This window comes from Carassius carassius, chromosome 5 (assembly GCF_963082965.1).
Source record: "Carassius carassius chromosome 5, fCarCar2.1, whole genome shotgun sequence".
Taxonomy (NCBI): Eukaryota; Metazoa; Chordata; class Actinopteri; order Cypriniformes; family Cyprinidae; genus Carassius; species Carassius carassius.
The window spans coordinates 35,823,990-35,851,761 of record NC_081759.1 but is presented as its reverse complement, the minus strand read 5'-3'; the positions used below and the strand labels follow the sequence as shown (position 1 = coordinate 35,851,761).

At 37.7% G+C, this 27,772-nt stretch overlaps 3 protein-coding genes across 6 annotated transcripts; 1 reads left to right on the top strand and 2 right to left on the bottom strand.

Moving 5' to 3' along the window:
- Nucleotides 1-8,330: 8,330 nt before the first annotated feature.
- Nucleotides 8,331-13,979, bottom strand: tia1l (cytotoxic granule-associated RNA binding protein 1, like). Of its 4 annotated transcripts, none has more exons than XM_059550967.1 (11): nt 13,785-13,979; nt 13,002-13,098; nt 12,572-12,670; nt 11,498-11,552; nt 11,251-11,338; nt 11,076-11,151; nt 10,890-10,998; nt 10,628-10,723; nt 10,357-10,441; nt 10,134-10,269; nt 8,331-10,058 (listed from the first exon to the last, which is right to left on the bottom strand). In XM_059550967.1, exons 1-11 carry the CDS (start codon nt 13,814-13,816, stop codon nt 9,906-9,908), a joined length of 1,026 nt encoding a protein of 341 aa, XP_059406950.1. In that variant the 5' UTR covers nt 13,817-13,979; the 3' UTR covers nt 8,331-9,905. The 4 variants fall into 4 exon arrangements, with proteins under 4 accessions (XP_059406950.1, XP_059406951.1, XP_059406949.1 ...); XM_059550968.1 differs by having other exon boundaries at nt 8,331-10,055; nt 10,628-10,726; nt 13,785-13,978; XM_059550966.1 differs by having other exon boundaries at nt 10,628-10,726; nt 13,785-13,976.
- Nucleotides 13,980-15,632: 1,653 nt separating this feature from the next.
- On the top strand, nt 15,633-22,526 carry LOC132141450 (microprocessor complex subunit DGCR8-like). The gene is made up of 15 exons (XM_059550965.1): nt 15,633-15,763; nt 16,293-17,297; nt 17,623-17,770; nt 18,699-18,841; nt 18,940-19,273; nt 19,363-19,560; nt 19,656-19,757; nt 20,122-20,220; nt 20,357-20,439; nt 20,536-20,636; nt 20,762-20,868; nt 20,981-21,108; nt 21,206-21,319; nt 21,461-21,917; nt 21,955-22,526. Exons 2-14 carry the CDS (start codon nt 16,602-16,604, stop codon nt 21,542-21,544), a joined length of 2,337 nt encoding a protein of 778 aa, XP_059406948.1. The 5' UTR covers nt 15,633-15,763; nt 16,293-16,601; the 3' UTR covers nt 21,545-21,917; nt 21,955-22,526.
- A 1,165-nt stretch (nt 22,527-23,691) lies between these two features.
- Nucleotides 23,692-27,730, bottom strand: LOC132141449 (tRNA (uracil-5-)-methyltransferase homolog A-like). The gene is made up of 12 exons (XM_059550964.1): nt 27,569-27,730; nt 26,547-27,181; nt 26,248-26,356; nt 25,883-26,064; nt 25,582-25,696; nt 25,364-25,479; nt 25,169-25,280; nt 24,862-24,984; nt 24,717-24,792; nt 24,515-24,631; nt 24,327-24,423; nt 23,692-24,030 (listed from the first exon to the last, which is right to left on the bottom strand). The coding sequence occupies exons 2-12, from the start codon at nt 27,173-27,175 to the stop codon at nt 23,874-23,876; spliced, it is 1,833 nt and encodes a 610-aa protein (XP_059406947.1). The 5' UTR covers nt 27,176-27,181; nt 27,569-27,730; the 3' UTR covers nt 23,692-23,873.
- Nucleotides 27,731-27,772: the final 42 nt, after the last annotated feature.

Below are 27,772 nucleotides of genomic sequence, written 5' to 3'. Positions count from 1 at the left end.
AAAGGCCTGTCAAAGAAGGTGTTTATTTGGCTCCATTTGCACATCTCATTTTCCACCACAAAAAAGAGCAGAGCAGAGCCTGGCGAGACATCGAGACTTAAATTTTGTCTTCATCTTTCTGACAAGGTGAATGCACATTTTGATCAGCGTGTTGAGGGGGATATAAGAGAAATAGAACGAGAGATTTAGCAGGACACATTATTCTCTGTTCTCGTCTGTGGGAACTCTGGGATAGCCCCAGGCAGTCTTTGACCTACATAGGTGGACTCTGCCGGAGAATGCGTGTCTTTGGTGTGTGTGAGTTATATGAGTCGGGCCTCTGTCCCCTCTCTCGCTTTCATTTCTCTGTAGTGCTGACAGGTGACTGACTGCTTGACACACCTGTCAGAGCTTAGTCTCCCTCACGCTGACAGATAAAGACATCTCTCTCTCTCTCCCTCTCCTCTGCTGTCTTCCCTTCCTGATCTTGAGCAGTGGGACTAAGAGAACTTCCATGTATTAAAAGGTAAAGAAAACCAGAAGCTAAACTAGATCTGTCTCTGAGGTACTTAAGCGGAAACTCAATCCCACTTATCGTGGAAAATCTTCACTCCTTTTTAGGGAGCTGGACATAAATGAAGAAAAGAGGCTCTCGGTTGTCCTTTATCTTGCTAGTTTTTCTATTTTCTATTATTTAAAATACATCGATCAATTAGCTCCTGGGAGAAATCTTATTCTCTAGAGCGCATAAATGAACAGCTATGACCAAACCATCACACCTCATAATTTCATTATTTCGAGTCTAGGGGGAGTTCCAAGCTTGCTCCCTCCATCTTGATCAGCAAATGTGTTCACCTTCATTATACACATGGATCACATGAACAGAGGATCTCATGAATCAGGTGATAGAAATATGGCCTTGACAACTAACTAAAATAAGTTCAACTATTAAAAACATTATTTTTAAGAAATATTTAATAAACAAAATCTAATAAAAAAATTACAAAATAACTGAACATTTAAGTAAAATTAATATGAATGGTAAAAAACTTAAATATATATAAAATTAGCTTTTATTTTTATATTTTCAGGTTTTATTTTTAATATTTATTTAAACATTCATATATATATATATATATATTGACGCCAAGCCTTTGCAGCAATTCTGCAAATAATTGATGCAAATGTCATATTTATCAACAGCTAACCTTACGCTGACCGTGTGTCTGTTAGACAGACTGTGTGTGTGTGTGTGTGTGTGTGTGTGTGTGTGTGTGTGTGTGTGTGTGTGTGTTTCATAGGCATCCTACAGATGGAATGTGTGTGTTCTACAGACAGGGCCATATGGTCTAATAAAACTGTCTTCTCTGAAGACAACTAATGAATCCTTATGCTGCACAATAAATATTACATGTATAAAACAGATATGATGAACAATGTGCTTGGCCTTTACAGAGTCAAAAACTAATCTATGATCTGAACGTGAGAGGTGGACATTCTGGGTTGGAGATCTATGAAGCCTCAGTGGTGTGTAGCAGAAAGAAGGGTGTGCGGAAAAAAATATTTTTGGGCTTCTTTGAGTTGCAGGCTCCTGAAAAAGGCCTGAATAGAGCAACGGCATTTGACAGTAAATGCATCACATGCCACACAAATGGCCCTTAATAGGCAATGCTACCAGTCCAGTGTAATGCCCTGTTTCACCAGCAGAGGACCTCCTGAACCCAGTAATCAGATGATAGACTGAGTTTAAAAGGAAAATAGTGCAAAATACCATGATATGACTACACACAAAAGTAGAGCATCAGTGTTTTCTCTTCAGTCAATGTGACATCCATTTATTTTGTCAGAATGGTAATCAATGGAGAAAAAAAGACATTTGGGAAACAGATGGTGTGGTTATGTCATCTACCAGCAGTCAATCATGCAGTCTAGCTATAAAAGAGCCACTCACTCAAGCCACTCAAGTCACTCACAGTCACAGCTGAATGTAGAAAGCGAGTTTGGTTGACCTGTGCTTTATAAGAGTGGAAACACAACTGTTGTCTGATTGAGTCACTGACAAACGTATAGCAGTGTATTTGACTGTGTGACTGTAGTCTGTGAATGAGAGAGGTTATTTTCATGTATCAAAGAGTGCGCACTTTCTCTCTCTGTTTCTGGTTAGAGAGTGTGCCTTAATTATAAATTAATTGTATCATTAGGAGAAAGTTGCTTCTGGCGGCCACATTGAGCCTGTCAAGGTTAATTACTGTAACGTGTTTATTTTATGTCAGCCTCTGCTGTGAGCTGTCACACACGTGTGGATACAGTCTTCAAACACATGGCTACATGGAGAGTCCTCCTGGACAGCGGTAACACATACATCTCTCTCTCTCTTTCATCTGCTCGCTCATATTCTTATCCATTCACACATCTGGAGTGTTGGAGCAATGGCTCTTACAGAAGACTAAGCCAGAATTAAAATAGTTTACATTGTCAGATTACAAAAGGAGAAGGCCAGACATCCACAAGTGCATGAACCACACTATGTGTGCTGGAAGGGGCATGTTATTTTATTTGGATTTCTAATAATCAAGTATTTCTTACCACCATCAAAACACATTCAGTTTTATTTCATAATATCTTATTAGTGGCATTTCTGTTACCGTCAAGCTCTGTTACCAAAGTAAAGTGACAGTCGTGTGTGTTTCTGTGTATGATTTTTAATTGTTACATAGTGTTAAAATCTGTTACTCTACCTTGGTCACAGAATTGACACTAATTCGGACAACAAGAAGTCATGATTTGAAGCTATATAAGTAAGAAAATATTATATTGTTATGTTCTGTAAACACCCGGTGATCCATGACAATAAGAAACAAATTACCTAAATAATAAAAAAAATTACCATTTGAAAAACGCTGAAAATAAATAATGACTTTGGACATGAAATGTAGCCTATATAGAATCACCCATTTGTAAAAAAATAAAAATAAAATAAAAATAAAACACTTTATTTACAGTTGTTTTATACACATTTAATAATAAACATAATAAACATTTTAAGCAATTTTTCATTATTATTATAATTATTATGATCAATTAAAATATGTAATATTTATTAAAGTATTTAAAAATGTTGTAATTGTTTTATTATTATTATTATTAATAATACATGTCTATGGTATGTCCTCATTCAGATAATTTACGTGCGTTTTCAAAGATTTATTTTGTAATTAAAGGAAAAATAAAGTTGTGTGTGTTTGTGTGTGTGTGTGTGTGTGTGTGTAACACCGCACACACACGCTGAATCCAGCAATCAAGATCCGCTGTAAACTGAATTCAGCTCATTTACCTGAATAGTACAAGAGATCAGTCAAGATCTCTCATACAAATGTTCTCGCTTTTGACTGGTATGATGTATGGAGAGTTTTAGAGCTGACGTTAGAGCGAGCGAGCGAGAGAAAGAAGATGGAGCAAGTCATGGACAGATTTGATTTATGTCAGTTCTGATCTGCTCAGTAACTCATCTGCTGACATCTCTCTCTCTCTCTCTCTGTCTGTTTTTAGCAGTGCTGTTGAGAGAGGAGCTGCCCTCATTTATCAGACTGTCAATCCAGCCCTCTATTCCACACCACTGCTCTGACACACTGACTAATGATGGCTTGCACTAAAGACACCTTGTTCTTAACAACACACACACACAAACACACACACTACCGTTGAACTGAATCACACTGACAGACTGACAAATGATGTTTCAAAGCAAAGATGCCTTGCTGTCTCACTTTCTCAGTCATTTATTTGCCCCATCTTACTAAGTACTGTATCAAACATATGCAAGTTATTCAAATGGTATTGCATTATTTTTTACCTTAAACTATTAGAACATGATTAAAAGAAGAAGGGCCCTTCTGTAGATGATCTTGCCTATTCAATGAATGTGTTTTCATGCTAAGCAATTCAAGAATATTTTGAATGACACCATCAAAGTGTTGGGTGAGATTTCCATCTAGTGGCCAATTTTGATGTTGCAGCTTGTGTATAAGAAATGGAGGCACGCGCTAAGAGCAGAATTTACTTCAAAAAAAGTAACCAAAAAAAACCTTAAATAAAGAGTGACATTAGCAAATCCTTTGCACAGCAAAGATACTCTTTGAGATGTAATGTTGTATATAAGACTGGACAAAGGTACATATTAAATGTCACAAAGATCCTCTGTAAAGCCGGAAAGTGAACCATTGTTGTATTTCTACATGTCAGCCTTTAAAAAAAAAAAAAGGCTGAAATAGAAAATTGTAGGCTACAGCATTGCATGCATAGTTTTGGAATTATATTATGGAAACTATATTATGGAAACTGCTAATTATTGTTATGCTAATTAAATTAGCTTTAAATGTATTATAAGTAAATCATGTCATTCCACTACTGCTAAGCACACTTGGACCACTGTTTTACATTTAGATAATTGTTAAAAGTAGCCCAATTTACATAAATTCTACAGTACAGTACATTCTATAGTTGGGTCCCTGCACACTACACACTTTGTACTCAATGTACTCTTTGTTTCGTGTATGAATTTTATAAGGGTAGTCTTGATACTCCTTAATCTTCTGTGAATAAGTGAAAGCTGCAATAGTTGAGTGCATGACGTGTCCAGCATTCCACAATTTTCTTTTTAAGAAGTGCATCTTCTGGGTACTTGAAATGCACTTCTTGATGGGTGTAAATACTTCCCACATCATTTATACTATAAAATAGTGTTGAATAATGATTAAGTCTGTCCTTTTATATGATTTTTTGTAGACAGATTTCACTTCATTTCACTTTATTTGATCCTGTGAAATATTTTCCAAAGTAAAACATTAGCGTCTTAGCATGAGCTAGCATCATTGGCAAAAAATCAACAATGACAGGCTATTATTTTTCTGGTGAAACAAAAAAAGGAGACTGAGAAGAAATTACATTGGATATGTAGCAGGGTCATTCCTGGGATTCAGTAATATTTCAGTCCCCCAGAGTTTCTAAAGTGGTGTTTCACCAAAATTAATTGTTAGAAGCTTTTCACAAAACTTTGGGATGCACATTATAAACAAATAAAAATAATTAGTGCATGTTTTTATATTTTTTAGCATAATTATATCTAATATCTATCTTAAACCAAGCAAATTGTCATGTCCCTGAGGCACTTCACTAAGCATCTTCTTTGTGTTACTTTCTGGAAAAATGTGTATATATATATATATATATATATATACACTCACCGGCCACTTTATTTGGTACACCTGTTCAATTGCTTGGTAACACAAATTGCTTATCAGCCAATCACATGGCAGCAACTCAATACATTTAGGCATCTATTTGTAGTGTAGAGGACTTGCTGAAATTCAAACCGAGCATCAGAATGGGGAAGAAAGGGGATTTAAGTGACTTTGAATGTGGAATGGTTGTTAGTACCAGATGGGTTGGTCTGAGTATTTCAAAAACTGCTGATCTACTGGGATTTCCATGCACAACCATTTCTAGGGTTTATAGAGAATGGTCCGAAAAAGAGAAAATATCCAGTTAGCGGCAGTTGTGTGGATGAAAATGGTTAGAGATGATAGAAAAACAACAGGAACTCAAATAACCACTTGTTACAAACAAGGTATGCAGAATACCATCTCTGAACGCACAACTCATCAAACCATGAAGCAGATGGGCTACAGCAGCAGAAGACCACATTGGGTGCCACTCCTGTCAGCTGAGAACAGGAAATGGAGGATACAATTCGCCAGGCTCACCAAAATTGGGCAATAGAAGATTGGAAAAACGTTGCCTGGTCTGATGAGTCTCGATTTCTGCTGCACATCCAGATTCCAGAATTGCCGTAAAGAACATGAAAGCATGATCCATCCTGCCTTGTCTCAACGGTTCAGTCTGGTGGTGGTGTAATGGTGTGGGGGATATTTTCTTGGCACACTTTGTGCCCCTTAGAACCAGTTGAGCATTGTTTACATGCTGAGTATTGTTGCTGACCATGTCCATCCCTTTATGACTACAGTGTACCCATCTTCTGATGCCTACTTCCAGCAGGATAATGCACCATGTCACAAAGCTCAAATCATCTCAGATTAGTTTCTTGAACATGACAAGGAGTTCACTGTACTCAAATATCCTCCACAGTCACCAGATCTCAATCCAATAGAGCAGCTTTGGGATGTGGTGGAACGGGAGATTGTCATCGTGGATGTGCAGCCGACAAATCTGCAGCAACTGCGTGATGCTATCATTTCAATATGGACCAAAATCTCTGAGGAATGTTTCCAACACCTTGATGAATCTATGCCACGAAGAATTAAGGTAGATCTGAAGCAAAAGGGGGTCCAATCTACTAGCAGAAGTGGTGTGTGTGTGTGTGTGTGTGTGTGTGTGTTATTTATATATATATAACAGACTTTACAGTTATGCCCCTTGGACTGAACTCAACCCTGTCACACTAACCATTCTACGTCAATAATAATTTAGACTCCACATCACTCAGGTCTCTTTAATAGCGGGGCAGAAAATGGTTATAGTATCATACTTTGTATTCATATTTCTTTAGGCATGTTATAGTCAGGGAGGGTACTGTCAAGCTTTTTCAACATTTTATTTTAATCCATAAGCATATGCATTGTAGCCTACTTATTTTATTCTACACTACGTGAGGAGCATTGACCATTTTGAGTGGAAAAACCACAACCCCGTCACAAATATATGTATTTGTCATTGTTACGGGGTTGTAAACTTGACAGGGTTATTTGCTTCATTTATTAATAATTTTAATGAAAAAATATAAAATAGTCATGGTTTCAGTAAATACGTATATGTACTCCAAAATCATGACAATTCATATTTGAATTTTAAACAGAATGTTTGATGTAATATGTCCACTTAAATGTCGACTAGCATCATACATCAGAAACTGCGGCCACATTTGCAGCAGAAAGACAGTGCTGGCCATGTAGATATGTTGACCCAGAAACAAGGGGACAACATGAGAGAGAAACAAAACCAAAACGTTTAAATTAAGCCAATGTGTCTCTTCAGATGTGTTACAGTATTCAACCCCATCACACCTTGTCACATTAATATTTTTAGAAAAATATAGGGAAGACAATTAAGAACAAAAGTATTTCTTGCTGATTACTATCTGACATAAAACTGTAAAATTGTGGTTTTAATTAACATTTTAACTTAAATATATTTTTTACAAAAATAAAGAGACCTTAGAGACACAATTTGTATATTTTTAGCTTCAGTCCTAAAAAAATGGGACAATTATAATAAATGTTACAATTGTTATCAGTGACACATGAGAAGAAGGAACATCTTTGTTTTATAACAATCTCGGTGTAAAATCCTTTTTAAACCAATCCCATTTTGTCTGTTACGGGGTTGAGAAAAAAATATGAAAATTATAAAAGGTCTTTAATGTCCGAGGTGGGAAAATATGTTTTTATTTGGAAGTTTGATATGTGCCTAATGATGTGGGGTATTTAGAAGTTGAATCACATATAGTTGAAAAACATATTCCAAGTTGTTGTTCTCATTTGTCAGTCGCTTTGGATAAAAGCGTCTGCTAAATGATTAAATTTGAGAAAGACCCAGCGACACTACTGAAGTCCATGGCACACAGTGAGAAACTGAGGCCTACAGCAACCTCCTCCCTCCTAAGCCTTACAGGAAAAGAATGTTTGTTTATTGCTACAAACATAAAATTGCTTTATTGAGAACAAAGTGACAACCAAAGCACTGCAGGCTGACAGAATTCTTCAAACATAACATTTGGCTTTTAACAAGGGGTTAAAACCTGTTGCATAGGACCTTATTAATAAACAAACTATATAATAATCCAAATTTATTTTGAATGTTAAGAATAAAAACATTCAACCAGAATCAGTTGAGTTGGGTATATAGCATCTTCTAAAAGAGAATGAAGCATCATCGCCGTCTGGTTTTTACCATTGTACGTGACTGCTAGCAAACTGAAGCCCGGCTTTCAAATAAAACGATCAAGGATTTTTTTTTTTTTCACATTGTACTGGAAAAAATAAATTTTGTGCCAAATGGCCACATGTAACAAATGGAAAGTTGTATTATTTTTTAATGATAAATATGAAGTTGAATTTCTTTTTCAGTTTAAACAAATAAATTATAATTATTAGAATATTATCTGAGGTATATAGAAATGATTAGAATATTGACTTAATGAGAAAGCGGCGCATCTTACCCCACTCCTCCATAGCCAAGATACATCTGTCATCTTTTACAAAAAAAGCATCATGAATTATCACACAATTGTAAAATACTGGAAAATATTCTTTCATTGAACACTCAAGACAACAAAATAGTTCTGAATGGTTATAATTAAGTGTTTTTACACATGGAATACAGTAAATAGAACAACATTAGATGGAAGCATATAATCGGGGTGTTTCAAAATAACAGTAAACTTCTCCAGCTTTTTACAAAAAAAAAAAAAATCCCAGTTAGACAGAAAAAAAAAATACATTAAATAACTGTGGATAAATTTACATGACATAGAAGAGGGGGGAAAAAGGACAGTTGCTCATTACTTTCAATTTGACCGACTTAATCGTGAGTGTTGGGAACCAGAAAGAAAAAAAAGAGAGAATGATGGTAAGAGAAAAAACCCCAGTGTCCGGTAAAGAATTTGGCCTTGTGAGCAACTTGAGAGCGTGAGGCTGAAACCCAGGAGTATCTTGCATTTCTTCCCCTTTCCATAATGCACCAAACACTGACATTACGGTCACCATCTCAATACAGCAAGGTGGAAGCATGCATGATCTCGCTTCATTTTTGTCATTGTCTTTGGCTTGTAAATGAAACAGTGACTCTTGGGGAAAAGTATGGGAGGAACATAGAAAAATTGCATCTCAGTAACTCTAATGAACATGTTTTTATGGATTTTACAAGAGATTGTAACAAGAACAGAGCTCAGAATGTCCATGCAACGTTACATTACAATGTTCAACAAACCCTGAATTTACAAGATTTAAAGAAATAATTCACAACCTCATTTTACACAGAATTACAAAAATCTTTACAAAGATGCTACAGCACAACCATTACCGCTAATTAGCTGCTGTGCTGTCGCACCCTCAACTGATCCAAGCAAACATGATTTTGTAAAAATATGAAAAGAAAAAAAGGTTTAAAAATTGAGCCAACGATTCCATATTACAAAATCAATAGAATAACGTTTAAATTGAACAAAAAAATGCAAGCATGTTTTCTGCACCTCTGTGTTAATACAACTTGTTAAAAGCTTTAGTAATTGTCCAAAACTTTACCATGGAGTTCCTGAAACCTCAAGTACTCAAGGCCACGGAATAATCTCCCCTATACATGCAAAATACCTTTACCATTAGGCGTCATGAGATAAAATATCTTATATTCGATTAACGCAATCACACGTCTCAATATTTTAAACCTTCTCATCAAAATAAAATGTAAAGCATAGTCATACTGACAAAAAGATGAAATTTGTGAACAAATCGGATTTAAAGACAAGAACTCCATACAGAGAGTGCAGTATATTAGACCTCAAACTTTCTACACCGTTCGAGGTGTGAGCTAAATTAAGCCTGCAGATTCAACACATTGAAAAGACATTCCATCTGTTGCAAAACTAGACAATTAAAGTCCCCGAAATGCAGTATGCAGTACTTTTTAAAAGAAAATCTCACAACAACAAAAAAAAAAAATAATATCCTGGGGCCTAAAAACAAAAAGACAGGATTTCTTCCAAGTTAATGGTCTGAGTATAAATGTACAGTGGGCTGAATGCAGCCCTTTCAACAACCCCTGAACTGGTGTAATGGTGAGTCCCATTGGGCAGAAGCCACACTGGAGAGGGGTTTAATGATTGGACTGAGGGATTAAATCAGCCACATCTGTACTTATTTATATCCCTGCTGATTCCAGGCCTGCCCATAGACGCCGTAAGTAGGCATCTGCCAGCCATTGGGCACATACTGACCCATCTGCTGACCGTTGCCGTATGACTGACCCCACTGTCCGTAAGGCTGGGCCGCATAGGTGGGTTTATTCTGCTGTGGAAAAAGGAGAATAAGTAAGAAGAGTTTGCAACAGAGCAGAGGAAATGTTTCTGAGAGGTGAAGGGTTACCTGGGGCATTTGCATCTGTTGCATGGATCTCATATCAGCTGTTTCTTTGCCCCAGTAACACTTCACAATGTGGCCCTCGATGCAGGTCCCATTTACAGACACTATGGCATGGGCAGCACCCTCATGAGAATCGAATCTAAAAAAAGAAAAAACCACACACGTTAAATTCAAGTATATGCATAGGTGAATGATTTAAAGTCACAGAGCAGTATGACATGCATACCTCACAAATGAGTAGCCTTTCTCCGGGAAAACCCTGATCTCCATTATCTGCCCGAACGGAGAGAAAGTCTGTCTCATCAGCTGATCTACAGTGGATGAGGAAAAACACATTCAAACAGGATATTCATATTTTAGAATTCAAAACACTTTTTTTAATCTAGCTCTGCTTGGCTTACTGACAGGATGTGCAAACCTTTTTTAAAAATTCGACAAGGTCTTACAACATGACATTCTTTTCACAACATATGTACAATTACAATATTTAGACAAACCTGAAAGGCCAGAAGCAATGCCGCCACAATACACAGTGCAGTTACTCTGACTCGACTGATTCAGGACCTCCTCATAGGACAAGTGTTTGCTGCTGGCTGCTTTAGATCAAAAAGAGTAGTAGAAGTAGAGTAGTAGAACACAAATAAATGACTGATGAATAAAAAGAAAAAAATAGCCAGTTCCATAGTAGGTGGTTCACATAAAAGAGGAGAAATGACAGACCGAAGAAACGGTCATATTCTATTGTGTAAACGGACTTACCTTCATTGTTTGGTTTAGGAGCTGATGGCTTCCTTGTGGCCCAGTTTGTTCTGATCTGTCTGCCTCCCAGCCACTGGCCATTCATTTGCTGAATGGCATTTTCTGCATCCTATAAGTGGCAACAAAACCAATCAATAACAAATAAGCCATAAAGACACAAAAAGTTACATTCTTGTTACATCTTACCCATTTATTAATAAAGGAGATGAAACCATATCCTTTAGATTTGCCTGTGGCCAGATCCTTCACCACACGGGCGTCACTGCACCGAACACATGAAATCAGTAAGAATCCGAATGTTTAGTCAATCCAGCTCAGATGAGGTTTTAATAGCACTTGAATTACACAATATTCCACTTACGATATCTTTCCAAACGGAGCAAAGGCTGCTCTGACATCATCTGTTGAGATTTCTGGGCTCAGGTCACCGACAAAGACGTGGAAATGATCTACATAATGGTTTGAGGGGAAACAGTCAGATATTTCATGAACTACAAAGCAAAAGAGAAAAACTAGTATTCATGCTTTACAGTTTGAGCACACAGGCTCTTATATATGCCAATATAACACTACGTGCATATACTAGCAACAATGAAGAGTACACTTACTGCTTGTGTCTTTCTTTTGACTGCCTGGCATTGAGGCCCAGTTAACCTTCATATCCTAAAAGAGAAAGCAGAACAGATGCCGGCAGATTAAGACAAGCAGCAGCATAAATCATCTTCATCTTACTTAGCTGCATAATATGGCGAGCCTCCAAACGCAGAAGAAATAAGTTGACAACTAAATAAAAACCCTGGTGATCATTCAGGTTCAAAGAAAAAGGGACAATTAAAATAAATAAAAACTCTGGAATTATTTTCTACATAGGAAAAGAGTCTAAATAGCAGACTTACAAAGAAGTGACATTATCAACTTGTATTACTCCTCAAATGGTCCTTCAATACCTGTTGAGGATAAAATATTTGCACTGAATATATTTATCCAAGGCTTTGCTCAGTTTGAAGGCCTGGAACAGGTGTAGACGATGATAAAGCAAGGCTAGATGTTGACGTAAATGAAGGGGGTCAAAATTAAAAATATAAAAGATAACTTAAATAAAAATGTTCACATGCTTTGTGGAATATGAAATATAATAAAGTAATCAGGCACTCCAATGGAGCAGAAAAGGATTCTGGTCTGTTGAAAGGACTTTCTGGATAAATATTTTTGCTTGCTGATTACGATTCAAACTACCAATACAACTGTAGTATTCTCAGCTATATTTAAATATTACCATGTTAAAGCCATAAGCTAACGGTATGAACATGTGCAATGAACATCAATTTTTTGACTCGTTTACTGTGTAGTCATATTGTGGCTTCTTTTTTCAATTTGTAAAACCGGAAATGCCACAAAGAAAAATGTTTTACCAAAAAAAGGCTTTAAACACCATAAATTAAGTAAATCCTTGGTCAATATATTTTGACTTGTATGTTGTAAATAGCTGATGAGATGAAGGGACTTGAAAGAATTGATGCAGAGGTTAAAAGCAACTTACCTGTAAACACACTATAATTGTGCGAACTAAAGATATTCAGTGCGTCATCTAAGAATATAGTTCTGACAAGACATTGAAGTGGTGTAACTTCATTTCAAACCATATCCGATCTACTTTTGAGGGTGTGTTTGCAATATTTTACCTTTCCTAAGATCTTCCTGCCGTTCATGGCAGCCAAAGCTGCAGCAGCATGTCTGTTCTCATAGAACTCCACGAAGCAATACGGGTCATTTCCAGCCGTCTGAAAAACAAAATCATCTGGGTCAAGCACTGATCTCGGTAAGTTACAGGTGTCGAGGGCTCATGAATTTTTTGATCAGATGAATTTTTCCATGAACTTTCAAGAGTCATCAGTTAGTAGTAGACATTTTTTTAAAGAATTATCTGATCAAAAAGACTCTTCTTTTTGTAGAAATTGTATTCTACATAAAAGCAGAAAACAGCTAGAAAATAAATGTGTATTAACTACAGAAAGTTCCGTGGCATTTGAGGTTCTACCAGTTTCTATGACTTTTCCAGGCCTGTCAAATATTTCTCGGTTTTCCCTGAATTTCAGATGTTTTTCAACTCACATCAAATATCATTTTACAGCTCTTGCAGGGGCCGATCTGGGAGAACACTTGCAGGATGAGGGCCTCCGTGACGTCCCGGGAGAGGTTCCCGACATACCTAAAAAAAAAAAAAAAAGGACAGCAAAATGAGAAACACGGTCAATGCGTCGCGGTTTTCCTGCTTCTCTCACGCTAGCAGCACATTCCGCGAGGTTTCATTTCTGCCACGTTTTCAGCGCACGAGAGCCAACAGCTAACATGCTCCAAGAGCTCTATTTATAAGAGAAATCAAGCATAGTAAACAGACTATCCGTCTGATTCACGATTTTACACTAGAGGAAAGAGTAAGAAGGGCTATGTGGGGGATATAATACAATTTAAGCGTGTTTTGGTAGTTAGCTAGTTTCGTTAACGGAAACCTAGCGCTACAAACGGAACTTGTGTGCTGGTAAAAACCTCTTCTGCGCCGTAATGTGGACAGATTAGTTCATCCATTTTGGACATAACCGGATGAACTGAAATAAGGTTAAGGGAAACAGTGGGTGGATTCTCTGCTAGGCTCGGTTCCGCTGCCCCAGTTTGGTGTTTGTCTAACCGGCTGGTGCTGTCGGGATTGAAAGCATGGACGCCCAAAACACACTTCATATAACTTATATCACAAAGAGTAATTAACGGAGTTATACCCTTGAGTTGATTATCTTCGTTCGGCGTGCTGCGCTTGCGACCTGTGCGCCGCTTTACTAAACGTGTTTAAACACGAGCTTGGCTTCGTAAAGTGGCCGACTAAACTACAGCAGCACTTACAATGTCCTGGGCTGGTCCTCGTCCATCATCATCGTGCTGGTGGGAAAAGGTTGACGCTTTGATTAAAAAACTGCTCTGTTTTTAACGTTCGAGTGGGTAAAGCTTCTATGATTTTAACTTGTTAGTTAACGCGAATTTACTGGTATAACTTCCTCTGACGTTACTCGTGAAACGTCATCAAATGACGTTGCGAGCGCTCTTCTTTAGCGGCCGCTGTTCATGGATAAAAAGAACGATTACCGCCCCCTATCAGGTCATTTGCTGGCACGACTCATTTCGGTGAATCGGTTCTTTCGATTCAGTGATTCTTTTACGTTATAACCTGTTGACATGTTAACTGCTCTAAACGTTTCAGTTAAGCCAAATGTAGATCGATTATTACTCATTATTATTTCACATGTCCCAGTTTTGTTTGCTGAAGTCATGATTCTTCTTACAACCATTAAGTCATTTAGAAAACCAGTTAAATGTTCATATTTAATTCGAAGCTAAAACTGAAACTAATACAAAAACTCATACAGTTCTTGGTGTTCAGTCCTATTTGGAAAGGAAATGTTCAATCAATAAAGCCATTCTGTGTAAAATAGAGAAGGGTAATATATTTTGGTAACCTGTTATGGTTGCATAAAAGCACAATTCTTTTTAGAATATATAAGTAAGTGGAGGATATCTTGAATTTGGGTGACATGAAAGTGGGCTGCACCTTTTTGTTTGTGTGTGTGAACTACATACAGGTAACAGGTTTCGGTATTGTTATACTGCCTTATCGTATTCTGTGTATCTCTATGTCTGTTCACATAAAAGCAAATTGTTTTCTAGAATACAAAAGAGGAAGCTAGACATCACCAGAGAATTTGAGTAACATTAAAGTAATTCAGCCAGTATTTCTGTGTGGAAAACAGAGGGGTAACGGAATTTGGTAACATGTTTTACTGGTTTGTCGGATTCTGTTTATCTCTGGGTCTATGTCACATAAACAAATTGCTTTCTGGAATATGAAATAGAGGCTAGACATCACAAGAATTAATTTGGGCAACATGAAAGTGGGCTGATGCAAAGGGGTCACAGATGTTATGCTTCTTTATCAGATTCTGTGTATCTGTAAATATAAAAGCAAATTGTTTTCTAGAATACAAAATAGAGGAGGCTAGACATCACCAGAGTTAATCTGTGTAACATTAACATAAGTCACACACAGTTTCAGTGTGAAATACAGAGGGGCAACAGATTTTGGTTACACTTGTCAGATTCTGTCTCTGAGTCTGTTCACATAAAAATGCTTTATAGAATATAAAATAGAGGAGGCTAGACATCACCAGAGTGAATTTGGGTTACAATAAAACCATTCTGTGTAAAATAAAGTAGGGTAACAGATTTCGGTAACCTTTTTACGCAACCTTGTGGAATTCAGTTAACCTGTTCACATTCAGGGGTCATGCAGATGCAAAAATTTAACCATAATGTTAGGACAAACTAGTCTAAAAAAAAAAAATCAGTTAGCCAACTGGTAATGAGTGTCATTTTTAAGATTCATATTAAAAATAAATATTTTTGTTGTTGTTTAATAAAATGTAGGAGAGTAACATCATACAGCTCTGTCGGTGTATAGTCATTCACTTAAGTGATCACAACTAAATGTAGAATGCATGTCATTAACATCAGAAGGTAGATTATCGCACTCTGATATCTGATTCTGTCTGCTAATGATGTGGTGTAACACATTATTTCACCATGAAAAACAAAAAACAAAACAAAAAACTGCACAATATTTGCCACATTTGAAGCAAATTTCAGTAAACCGGAATATTTGCCTAATAGCATGAACATAGACAGCAGTTGTTGAGAGGCGTGTTCATTGGTTCATTCAGATCCTCTGCTCTGCAGTGAAGATGGCGGAGAGAGGAGACGGCTATCTGAAACACATAAACGGAAAAATCATTTGATTGCATACGGTCTTCAGTAGAACATTTGTGTAGTAGGTGAGTAAAAGAGAATAGTGTGCAGACAATGCTCTGATTTTTACTCCTTTCGAAATTTTAGTTGGTTCACGCATGGTTCAGTTAAAAAAGTTTTATTACAGCTAACACGGGCGAGCTAATCGAGGCATGGGTCACTGTTTGCTAAAAAAACGCGAAAGCGCGCACGTAACTAAACAACAAGCAGCTGTGAGACACAAAGTTGAAGTTATTAATATCTGCGTGATGAAATGTAACGTTAATGTTAACCACTCCACATTACCTTCTGGTTCTTTTAGCTGACCAATAAGCAAAGGCCTTTCGTTATAATACTCTACCTATACATTGTTTATTTACTGAGCAACAACACCCGATTTTAATCTCGACAAGCAAAACGAACAATTGTGAATCAATTGAGTTAATACTTCCTGGGGCCTACGTTGTGAGGTAAACGTTTTGGGAAATAAAAGGAGCGTCTGAGTTTGACCATTTAGATCCAGTTCTCTTGTGCTCTTTGAATGCTTCTTTATTTCCCCTTTTCTCTTTCTTTCAGCACTGGCAGAAGATCTGGCTTCCCAGGATGGAGCGTGCTTAGATGTGGGCAACGTTTAAGCTGAATGCATTGTGATTTCCAATAATTGAGACAGTGATTTCTAAAAAGCTGTCTACATTAATGAAAAGAACAATGTAGTCAGCTTAGCATATTCAACCATGAACCTGAATATTGTTGAATAGGTGTCTAGAGTTGTGTAATAGACTCGTGCATGTATTAGGGGCTGCATTTTTTTAGCTATTAGGCAGATCCCTTCCCACTTTAATTTTCGTATAGGTTTTAATAGTTTTATTTAAAAAGAACTTAAATATGGATGTGAATGAGATTTTACCTCCCCTCCCTTTGGAGCCACCAGACGCAGTATTGGCTGGGAATGATTATAGTAAAGCACCTCCACCACCTCCCCTGCAAACGTCCAGTGACGCAGAGGAAATGGACGTTAGCTCTGGTGGTGATGGACACCAACACACCCCAGCAGTGGACAGGGATGAACGGCTCGTCTTTAACAAGCGCACATTGTCTGTTAGCAGTCACCCATCAGGTAGCCCTGACGCCATGGCCACGTGCCCTAGAACCGCTCGCCATGCTCCCCCAGTTACCAAGTACTTACCTGATCTCAAACTCCTGAAAGATGTAAAGATCAGTGTCAGATTCTCAGACAGCAGTAAGAGTAAGGACAGGAAGGTGTTGTACACTGGTTTGGGGCAGGATAGCGATGAAGAGCAGAGCCTAGAAGGACCGAATGGTGAATTGCATGATTCTTTAGAGAAGAGAAGTCTGCCGGGCAGCTCGACCATGATCCCTGGTTCCTCATGGTTAGTTAGAAACAGTAAAGAGCTGGAGACAGAGCAGGAAAACAAAGTTGAGTTTGCCGTGTTGGACGACCTGGAAGATTTCAGCGAGAACTTTTTGGAAGCGGAAGATGGGGAGCCGAGTGGTTTCATGTCTCAGATGATAGTTCAACAGGAGAAAGCACATGTGGAGGATCTGAATTACTCTTTTGAGGTAAAATGCATGGTCTTATTATAATTTTTTTGATTTTGGCAGTTTTATTTGTTCAAATTGAAACATTACAGTTGGCTAATTAAATATAATATTATTGCTGTCTAAACCTGTAAATGCCACCAATCAAAACATCTTAAATGTGCATCTACCACAAATAGAGTGCGTATCGTTTATTCATCAGGAAGGATCCTGGACTGTAACAAGGTGGTCCATTTGAAGAAGATTTGAAATACAGCTCACAAAATGGGCTTGATTTAAATCTTGATGTATGTTTAGTTGATGATATGTCAGTGGCTGCCAGGTACTAACCCACCTATTCTTCCAGGAGGACTTTGACAATGATGTAGATGCCCTGTTGGAGGAAGGCATGCCCATGCCCAAGAAGAGGCGTCTGGCTGGAGACGGTGATCCCCATTCAGACGGGGAGGCCGGAGTTCAGCCAATGATGACCAAAATTAAGACTGTTCTTAAGAGTGAGCCCAAGAAACACTTGGTTAACTTCTAGATAGTTTGATTGGAAGTTCTAAACACATTTGCTACACTGTTAAAACTTTTAAAGATTATTAAAATAGGTTATGGATTATTATTATTAGAATGGGAAAATGATCACATAACAATGTGAAGATATGTTTTTTCAAACCCCAAGGTTATTAGAGTTTTCTGTGGGTTTCACTGTGATTTAATTATTTTTATACAAAAATCTATAAAATTTTAAACACAAACTGAATTCAAGTATGTAAAATTGGTATTTGTGTATACACAACCAAGGCTTTGTTTAATTTCTTCAGTAAATATTTGATATCAATATTTCTAGTAACTTTATTATCATATTTAATTTTTTGTATATTTATAAAATTGTAAATTCTAGTTATTTAAAAAGTAATCATTCTAATATACTGATTTGGTGCTCAGGAAAAATGTGTTGTCAGTGTTGAACACTTTTATACTGAAAATTATACATTTACCAGGATGTGTTATTGAATAGAAAGTTCAAAAGTACAGCATTAATTTGAAAAAAAAAACAATCTTGTAACTATGTGAAAGTCTTAACTGTCATTTTTGATCCTTGGTGAATGTGATAATTTCTGACTTTTGAAAAGACTTTTGAATAGTGTTTATTCAGAATCAGACTAAGTAATTTGTGGGCATTTTTATTTTATGTTGGTTTCCATAATTTTTTTTTAGGTTTTCCTTTAATGCTATATATATATATATATATATATATATATATATATATATATATATATATATATATATATATATATATATATATATATATATATATATATATATATATAAATTAAACATATTTGACTTTTTGTTAACAATAACACTGATTCAAACCACATAAAAACCTACATAGGTTGTTATAGATCTGACTAGTTTTTATTTATTTTTAAGGTCGTGGGCGTCAACCAACTGAGCCGTTACCCGATGGGTGGATCATGACATTCCATAACTCTGGCATTCCAGTCTACCTACACCGGGAAACCAGAGTTGTCACCTGGTCTAGACCTTACTTCCTTGGAACAGGAAGTATCAGGGTAAATGCTTGGCTCCCTTTAGTTAATTCTATTTACAAATTGAGTGCTTAGCATTCTCATGCACCTCATCCCTGTATTCTGCTCATTTCACCCCCCAGAAACATGACCCACCAACCAGTAGCATTCCCTGTTTGCACTATAAGAAAATGAAGGATCTAGAAGAAAAGGAACAGAATGGAGAGGTGACTCCGACTGCAGCGGTGTCTCCAGTGAAATCTGGTGAGGAGGGCATCCCATTGGAGAGAGTCGATGAACCGGACTCTACTGCCACTGAAGAACCGACCGGCAAACCGACATCAGAAGATCCAGATCTTGACCTCATGGAGCCAGGAGGATCTTCAGAGGTGAAGGAGACCCAAGCCAATGATACTGCACAGGGAGCGCTGGGCCAGGTCAAAGCCAAGGTTGAGGTGTGCAAGGATGAGTCCATTGGTAAGAGGATGAGGTTTCACTCTCTCCTGTGCATCACTATTTAAAATCCAAATGGTTTGTAAATTCTCTTCTTCTGACTTGTATCCCAGACATTGAGGAGTTTAGAAGCTACCTAGAGAAGTGCTTTGATTTTGAGCAAGTGACGGTTAAGAAATTTCGCACATGGGCTGAACGCAGACAGTTCAACAGGGACACGAAGAGGAAGCAGGCCGAGTCTGAGAGACCCATCCTACCAGCCAATCAAAAGCTCATCACACTGTCTGTACAAGACAACCCCACAAAGAAAGGTACTTGTCTAGGAGTCATTGCATTAGTGAATTGAGTAGTACACAACACGGTGTTGTTTTTTTTCTTAAAATGATTGACCATGTTTATATTTCAGAGTTTGTCATCAACCCCAATGGGAAGTCAGAGGTGTGCATTTTGCACGAGTATATGCAAAGAGTACTCAAAGTGCGACCAGTTTACAACTTTTTTGAATGTGGTAAGTAGCATAATGCTTATGACTAAAATTGTAATTGTGAAGCTGTGAAAAAATAGCAAGTAATAAGCACATGTGTTGAGTTATTGGTTTACTGAGTCTGAATATCTGCAGTATCATTTATAGGAACTCACTTGGCAGAAAAAGGTTTTTTTTGTCAGTGTACTTTAAATGTGTTATAATGCTGTTGTGAAAGCAATAAAACAATTAAGGCCATGCCGAATGGTTTGGTTAAAAGCATCTTTGGCTCCCTCTAACCATGATAAAATCACATTAATATATTGCCTGTTATGGCATAACAATGTTACTTTGTGTGTGTGTGTTTGGTTTCTTTTTCCTTATATGTAATATTGTTTTGTTTGCCTAGAAAACCCAAGTGAACCCTTCGGAGCCTCAGTCATTATAGATGGTGTTACATATGGCACAGGAACAGCAAGTAGTAAAAAACTCGCCAAGAATAAAGCTGGTACCTCCGCCCCTCATCTTCATCTAATTCCTTAACCTTTGCAAGACTGTGTTTTGTGAACAGATTGCTGTAAACGATTTATTAGGGAACACAAGTATTGATATTGTAATTATCTTTTTTTATTTTTTTTTGACAGCTCGAGCAACACTGGAGATCCTTATTCCTGACTTTGTGAAGCAGACGTCTGAGGAGAAGCCTATAGAGGGAGATGAACTGGAGGTGCTGCTCTTTTCTAAATGATTTTTTAAAATCTTTGATCAGAGTTTTGTTCTTCGTTGTACTTATGGATATTTATTTCCTTCTCTAATCCCATAGTATTTTAATCATATCAGTATTGAAGATTCAAGGGTGTATGAGCTGGCCAACAAAGCAGGTTTACTTTCACCATATCAGATCCTTCATGAGTGCCTTAAGAGGTATGCTGTGATAGAGAGTCTGTCACTCTGTATTACAGGAAATGCATGTTAATAGAACCATGGGTCCTTGAAATGTCATGTCTGATTGAAAAGCAACTGAAGATCTGCTGTCGTCTGTTCTATAGAAACCATGGCATGGGTGACACCAGCATCAAGTTTGAGGTGATTCCAGGAAAGAATCAAAAGAGTGAATATGTCATGACATGTGGGAAGCACACTGTACGCGGCTGGTGTGAGTATCCATGTTTAAGAGGTTTCATTCAGAGCATTTCACAGTGTCATGTTGGTCCACTCTGCAGGTTAATCTCAAGCCACATACCTAACACTGCTCTTGTTGACTGCAGGTAAAAATAAGAGGGTTGGAAAGCAGCTGGCATCACAGAAGATTCTTCAGATGCTTCATCCTCATGTGAAGAACTGGGGCTCACTGCTGCGCATGTACGGCAGAGAAAGCAACAAGATGGTTAAGAAGGTCAGAACATAATCTGCATTTTAATATATTAAACATGAGAGGAATGTTTCTTTTTGTTTGTGTGATCAAGACGTTAATGTTTGATTCTCGACTTTAGGAGAACTCTGATAAGAGCGTGATTGAGCTTCAGCAGTATGCCAAAAAGAACAAGCCAAATCTTCACATCCTCAACAAACTAAGAGAAGAGATGATGAAGCTGGCTCGAGAAAGGGTACAGCTGCAAATGAGAAATCTTGAACGGATAAATGGAGTTGGCTGAAGATTAAAAACCAAAATAAATTCAGGAAATTGACCGCTAAAAAGCTTAAACCTTTCGAGTGTTCAGTCAGATGTGTCTTATTGTTTTTTTCAGGAGGAGGCAAGAAAGAAGCCGAAGATGACTATAATGGAGTCCGCTCAACCTGGCAGTGAACCTCTGTGTACTGTTGATGTCTAGCAAACCTTCGTCCAGCATTTTGTGATAGCAGATAACACTGACCAATGGTGATGGCTCTATTACAAAAGGTCATTGTACCATTACTGAATTATGCATTACTTTACAGTGCAAAATGGCAATACTAGTTACATTTTTATCAGATTAATGAGCTCTGTTCCCAATCTAGTTATTGCCCATAATGTGTGGGTTCGGCAACAGTCATATAAATGCACTAAGGCAGTGGTGCCCAATCCTGGTCATGGAGAACCCCAACACTGCACATTTTAGATGTCTCCCTATTCAAACACGACTGATTCAGCTCATTAGCGAAGACTCCAAGACCTCAAATGTATGTGTCAGATAAGAGAGACACCAAAAACGTGCAGTGTTGGGGGTTCTCCAGGACCAGGATTGGGAACCACTGCACCAAGGGAAAGTAGAATGAGCATTAAATACCTCCAGATGCACTTCTGCACCTGAATGTGCACAATATAATGAAGGCTTTTCACAATAATATGTCTGCATCAAAAACAATCATACAAATGATGTACGTGAAGTATTACAGATGCGTTTAAGTTTGTGGCTTTTAGATGTTAATAAAATGTTGCTGTTCCCCTTTCTTAAATGGCAGATTCATTTCATATTTATTGTGGATCCACAGATTTCACAGACATTATCTCGGTACTCATAACTGATGCGTTTGAACAGATACGCCAGGGATTTGTTCCTTTATGTCTGCTTCTGTGGCATGCAGAGTTGTTCATTCAGTGCACGTAATCTTTTATCTGAGAAAAAAAAGTTTTATAATGGCTTAAAGAGTGTTGAATTTCTTCAGTGGCCATGTCTAGTTCTTATTGGCATGTGAAGCATTTAAATGTTGTATTTCTAAAGCATTTCATGTGTACACCTCCAACTGCTGTTAAGAAATGCACGCACTTTGGAACTATTGTGGAATGAACAACCTTTGTGTTTTTGTTCTAATTAAAGGAGTGATTTGTACCAATGGTTAGCTTGACCAATAGCTCTACTTATTCAGAAAGCACAAGTGTTTGAGGTACTGTAGTTAGTAGAGAAACGAGACATCAGGGAAATAGGATGCTAGTGGGTGACAGTTTTTTTTTTTTTTGGTATTGTTACATTTTGTTATGCTCTGATATAATCTAACTCTTGCATCGGTGGTTGGTTGGTGATCTTCAGGAAGGAAAAAATTATATATGTTGCCTTAGTTTTTCCTCTTTTATTGATGGCACCTTGTTTCAAAAAGGAAAAAGCCTCACTTGAGTCTGCATTTGTGATGCTATACATTATGTATTTGCGTGATGCGTGTTTTCTTGCATTAATATGCATCTAAGCATGTGCTTTTTCAGGATGGTTTTGTGGTCATTTTCTGTGGTGGGTGATTGTGTGCACATTTTGTTCAGATGTTGTCCTGGTGGTTTGATAAATAGTTTGAACCATATCTATCATTTCATAAGGCAGTCTACCTAAAAACTATGGTGGTAACTCCATACCTTGTAATAATAATAATAATTTAATCAGACCATGTCGTTCTATTCAATAGCTTAAAGAACAGTGTGAACCAAAGCTTTATTTCATTAAATATATATAAACATATAAAGAACAAAAAAAAAAAAAAATATATATATATATATAAAATGCAATAAGTGCTGGATTAAAATATGGTCCCTATTAGAAGAAAACCACCACTCCCCCTCAAAACTATAATAGGAGTTGGGGTTGGGATTCTGGCCTTCAAATATGACAGGAACGTCTGACAGGAAGTCTGTTTAACACAGAGTGGGGAAAAAAAAATCTGGTTTTCTTGGGACAGTGCCTAAAAAACTGAAGTGCACTGTCATTGAGTTTAGTATTTTAGTTTGTGTGCTTCTAAATTAAGGCACTTTACTGTTTTCCATAAGCACAAGGCTGCTGCCATACTAAGATTGCTTTGAGAATATGCTTTCCCATTACACATCTGGGGTGTATGACTGGTCCTGTCAGTCCTGCTAAGTGAAGAAAAGCTTACTTTTTAGTCGCTATCATTGAAGGGATAATGTTGGATGATTTAGCTGCAAGTAAAGCTGCCTAAAAAAAGTGTTCTTTTCATGTGGCACATGATCGCTGATACACAGTGATTTGTTTATGCAAATAAATTGATGACCAGAAACTGATGTCTTGTGCTGTTTTTAATAAAAACAAAAGAGAAAAAAGAAACCTCTACAAAAATGTGGTAATGGTTGGAGCACTTTGAAGTCTTTAAGAAAGAGTGAGCATTTGAATTTCACTCAAAGTGTTTAAATAGAAGAGAAACAGCCATGCTGACATAACAGATGATGAAGATAACAGAGCTTCAGGTTTCTGTGGTCTGAGTTTCAGAGCTGTAGTCCACTCTTTCAAACAGCAGGATGGTTTCACAGTGCATGGTCTGGGGGAAGAGGTCAACAGCCATGGCTCTCACCGGACGGAAAGGGGTTCCTCGCACACGGTTAGAAACTGCTCTGCAGAGACTTCAAGACATAAATACATCTTTTAGAATAAAGTTAAATAGGAATATTTGATATTTTTAGAAGAAAGTCAACCTGAAATAGTTTTCCTTGTGTTTTTATAAAATATATAAGCCCCCGATTTCCCTTTTGGCTGATGTAATGCATTTATCTCATCTTTCAACTTTTCACTCAAACCACCGCCATTCTGATATTTAACGCCCATCAAAATACAATCACTTCACCATAGTTTGGATGTTGCTATCCTGAATTTGATGTGTAATTTATCGTTCACTTTAAACAGAAAATAATGAACTTACTCAATAAAATTGTTCATAGCCGCTTTGGCATTGCAGGCGACGTAGATGAGTCTCTTCAGATGCTCTGCTCTTCGAATTGCTAGAATAACTTTGGAATCTAGTAAGAGTGAGAATATTTGGACAGGGAGCTTAAAAACGAGAAACAATGCGTGCAAGTCATAAGTTAGGTTTGGGAGTACTGTACGTACGTAGCCCTGCTCTGGGAGGGTCAACGATTGCGGTGACGTTGGGGGACGTGACAGCATTAAGAACAGTGGGGAACACATCTTCAGCCTTTCCACAGTGGAATTCCACATTAGTCAACCCTGAAAATATATATTTGAAGTGTGAGTATATCATGGGAGATGGGAGAGAGAAAAACAAGGGAATGATGATTCTATTCTGGCCTACCATTAGCTTTAGCGTTAGCCTTAGCATCTTCCACTGCCTCCTGGCACAACTCTATGCCAATCACCTTCTTCACTCTCTGTAAACACAGAATTGTTTTTGCTGTTGTTCTGTTCATTCATCATATTTTTAGAAGGAAACGCAGCACCTTTGCCAGCGAGATGCCGATGGTTCCTGTTCCACAGCACACATCCAGCACAGTGCTGTCCTGGTCCAGCTGTGCCCATTCACCCACAGTAGAGTACAGAACCTCCGCAGCAGGGGTGTTCGTCTGGCAGTATCACAAATCAGAATATTATAGACATTTTAATAGCGCTAAAGTAGGACATTTAATCTGAAGGTCAGTAATAATTTGCTGTACCTAATATTCTGAATCAGCTGCCAGATGCCTTATCAAGCATCATAGTATTAGTTTGCAAGAAATGATATAACGGTCAGTTTGTCAGAAGGTTCACCTGAAAGAATGAGTGTGGAGAGATACGGAATTTTAGTCCGAGAAGCTCTTGGTGAATCCATTCTTCTCCAGTCACGTGTTCACAAGGCAGGTCATCTGTACCCGCAGATGTCCTGGGGATGATGCAGATTAATAAAAGAATGTGTAAAGTCATCTAAAATCTAAATGCATCTCATTTAAGGTTTTGGGGTCTTACCTTTGTCCCATTCTCACAAAATACAATGAAGTGATGGCACTTTCTTTTCCTTCTCCTTCAGTAAAATGCTGACGTAGGTTTCGTTTCAGTTGCCCGATTTCTTCTTCTTGGAGTTTCTAGGTTGTTTAAAAAATTTAATATTTCATGCAGCAGTGACAATAGATCCACAACCAACATCTAAAGTGAACAGAAATACAACCACTGAATAAATCTCGTACCTGTGGATTGAAGAAAACAATGGCCATTGTTTGCTTTATCCTGCTTGTTCGGACTGTTAGCTGCCGCCAATGACCCTCATAAGTCTCTGGACTGTATACTGCATAGGGAGTTGACCTGTTCAGAATATCAATACAAAATCATTTCATAAACAGAAATAAATACATATACAATGGGTGATGGGTAATGCAGACATATACTTTGCCCCTTGAATTAAAAAAAAATCATCTAATTTGACTTCATAAATATGGTTAGATTTGGATGCACATTAGGCATAATCAACAGTTGAATGATTTCATTTACCTGATGAACTGCTGGAAGCCCTGCACAACCCTCTTGGCCTCAGAAGATACATGGGTGGTTTCTGATGGACTTACTACTGCACAGGATCCTCCTTTATACTTGCCTAAACGAAAGCCCACTGTCTTATCCTCTCCATCTGCTCCCACTCCAATCACAAACTCACACTTATTCCTGTACTCCATCTGCAAGGACAAATTCTTTATTAGACAATGACAAATCCCATTCAGACTGTATTAAACAAACGTATTTATGATGCATCCATTTATTTTTTATTCAAGCCTTCACATACTTCAAGATATTTATTTTGAGAGTTCATTAAAGTGTGACTGTGATTAGAATAATGTACGTGAGCACAGATGATTTACCTGCACAGGTGATGGTTGTATGGCCTCGAGTGGGCAGCACATTTTGTTGTACTTCTCTTTTTGAACAAACAACCAGGGAAGCATGGCTTTGTTGTTGTTGCCAATTTCTCTGAGAACAAGTACCAAGGAGGCTAGTTATATTGAAGGAAAACTTTACTGACCAGCTTTTGCTATACTACTAAAAGCTTATGTATGAATGTGTGACAGTGTCATGCAATTTATCTGTTTTTGCTGTTTATAAAAGAAACATCTGGAAGCCATCCATGCATACGCATGTCACCGGACCCATCAGAAAATACCTGGTCAGTTTCTGGAGAACACCTTCAACTTCTTTCTCTTTCCTTTTCAGCTGTTCTTCATAAGGCACGTTCCACAAGGGTGTCACAGCATTGGCAATCTGGATATTGAGAGGCTCTTCTTCATCTTCCTCTCCCGCCTGGCTACCGGCTGCACGTTTTGCACCAGGCTGTCCACCTTCCGCTTCCTCTTCTTGCCTCCTCTTCTTGAGGATGGGATCAGCTTTGGGCTTGGCCAGCCGTACACTCAGCACTTTACTCTTCCACTGCATGCCATGCACTGCCTTCATGGCCTTGTCCCTTTCCTCCTGATTCTTAAAAGTGACAAAGGCAAACATCTGTTTGCTAAACAGCTTGATTTTGTGAGGATTGATCCCATGCTTGTTAAGGAACTTCTTCAGGTCATTAAAACCAATGTACTTGGGCAAGTTTTGAATCTCAACTTTAAAGATCTCCGAAGTAAAGAGATCTCCTTTGATGTAACGGTACACACCACCTGCTGTACCCTCTCCTTCTGCATCTGTTGCTGGAGGATTCTCTTGGATTTTCTCTTCTATTATGTCATCTGGTTCTTTCTCTGTGCTGGGTAATAAACTAGCTGGATCAGTCTTGTCAAGAGCAACGTCTGTCATTTTGTCCTGCATCAAAGGCCAAAGGAACATATTATTAGTCTTAAAAGTATACATTTAATTTTGTATTCAAATAGCTGATCTTAATTTTCAGTAAATCCGTTTCAGCAGTGTTCTGCAATGTGCTATGGTGTAATTGTGTATTTCTACTTTACTACTTAATTTCCCACAATACAGGACCATTAAAAAAACAAATGGAATAGTTACCAGTTACAGCATCTAAGATCCACAATACATACGGATGTACAAGTCATATTAAAAAGTGAGCTGACATGTTTATGTCAACTCATGGACACTAAAAGGCTAAAAAACAGACTACATTTTTAACACAGTTAAATGCCAAACAAATCGCAAGCGAAGATAATTCGAATATATCTTTATACCGTGTGAACAAACCTGCAATGTCAAATCACCTTATTATTCAGTGTTCTGCACTATGAAACATAAAGAAGCTCTAAAAGCACTGTGGTGCTATGCATGCACGCAAGTTGCCATCTTTAGAAACACGTGTCAAAAGCTGCGTAATGTGCAAGCGCCAGTAAAGGTCTATTCCTCTTTTTAGTAAAATCTAGCTGTGCAAGACTAATTGTTTTGAAAATA

Bases quoted from the DNA above. Each gene is read 5' to 3' on its own strand.
- tia1l (XM_059550966.1), bottom strand. From the start codon at position 13,816: ATGATGATGGACGAGGACCAGCCCAGGACATT. The intron at 13,099-13,784 runs GTAAGTGCTGCT...TTTTTTTTTTAG, and splicing joins GAGGACCAGCCCAGGACATT to GTATGTCGGGAACCTCTCCC. The intron at 10,999-11,075 runs GTAAGATGTAAC...TGCCACTTATAG, and splicing joins TCTCCTTTATTAATAAATGG to GATGCAGAAAATGCCATTCA.
- LOC132141450 (XM_059550965.1), top strand. From the start codon at position 16,602: ATGGATGTGAATGAGATTTTACCTCCCCTCCCTTTGGAGCCACCAGAC. The intron at 19,561-19,655 runs GTACTTGTCTAG...TTTATATTTCAG, and splicing joins AGACAACCCCACAAAGAAAG to AGTTTGTCATCAACCCCAAT. The intron at 20,637-20,761 runs GTATGCTGTGAT...TCTGTTCTATAG, and splicing joins CTTCATGAGTGCCTTAAGAG to AAACCATGGCATGGGTGACA.
- LOC132141449 (XM_059550964.1), bottom strand. From the start codon at position 27,175: ATGACAGACGTTGCTCTTGACAAGACTGATCCAGCTAGTTTATTACCC. The intron at 25,480-25,581 runs GTACGAGATTTA...TAAACAACCTAG, and splicing joins TTGTTTTCTTCAATCCACAG to AAACTCCAAGAAGAAGAAAT. The intron at 24,985-25,168 runs GTGAACCTTCTG...TGATACTGCCAG, and splicing joins CTCCACACTCATTCTTTCAG to ACGAACACCCCTGCTGCGGA.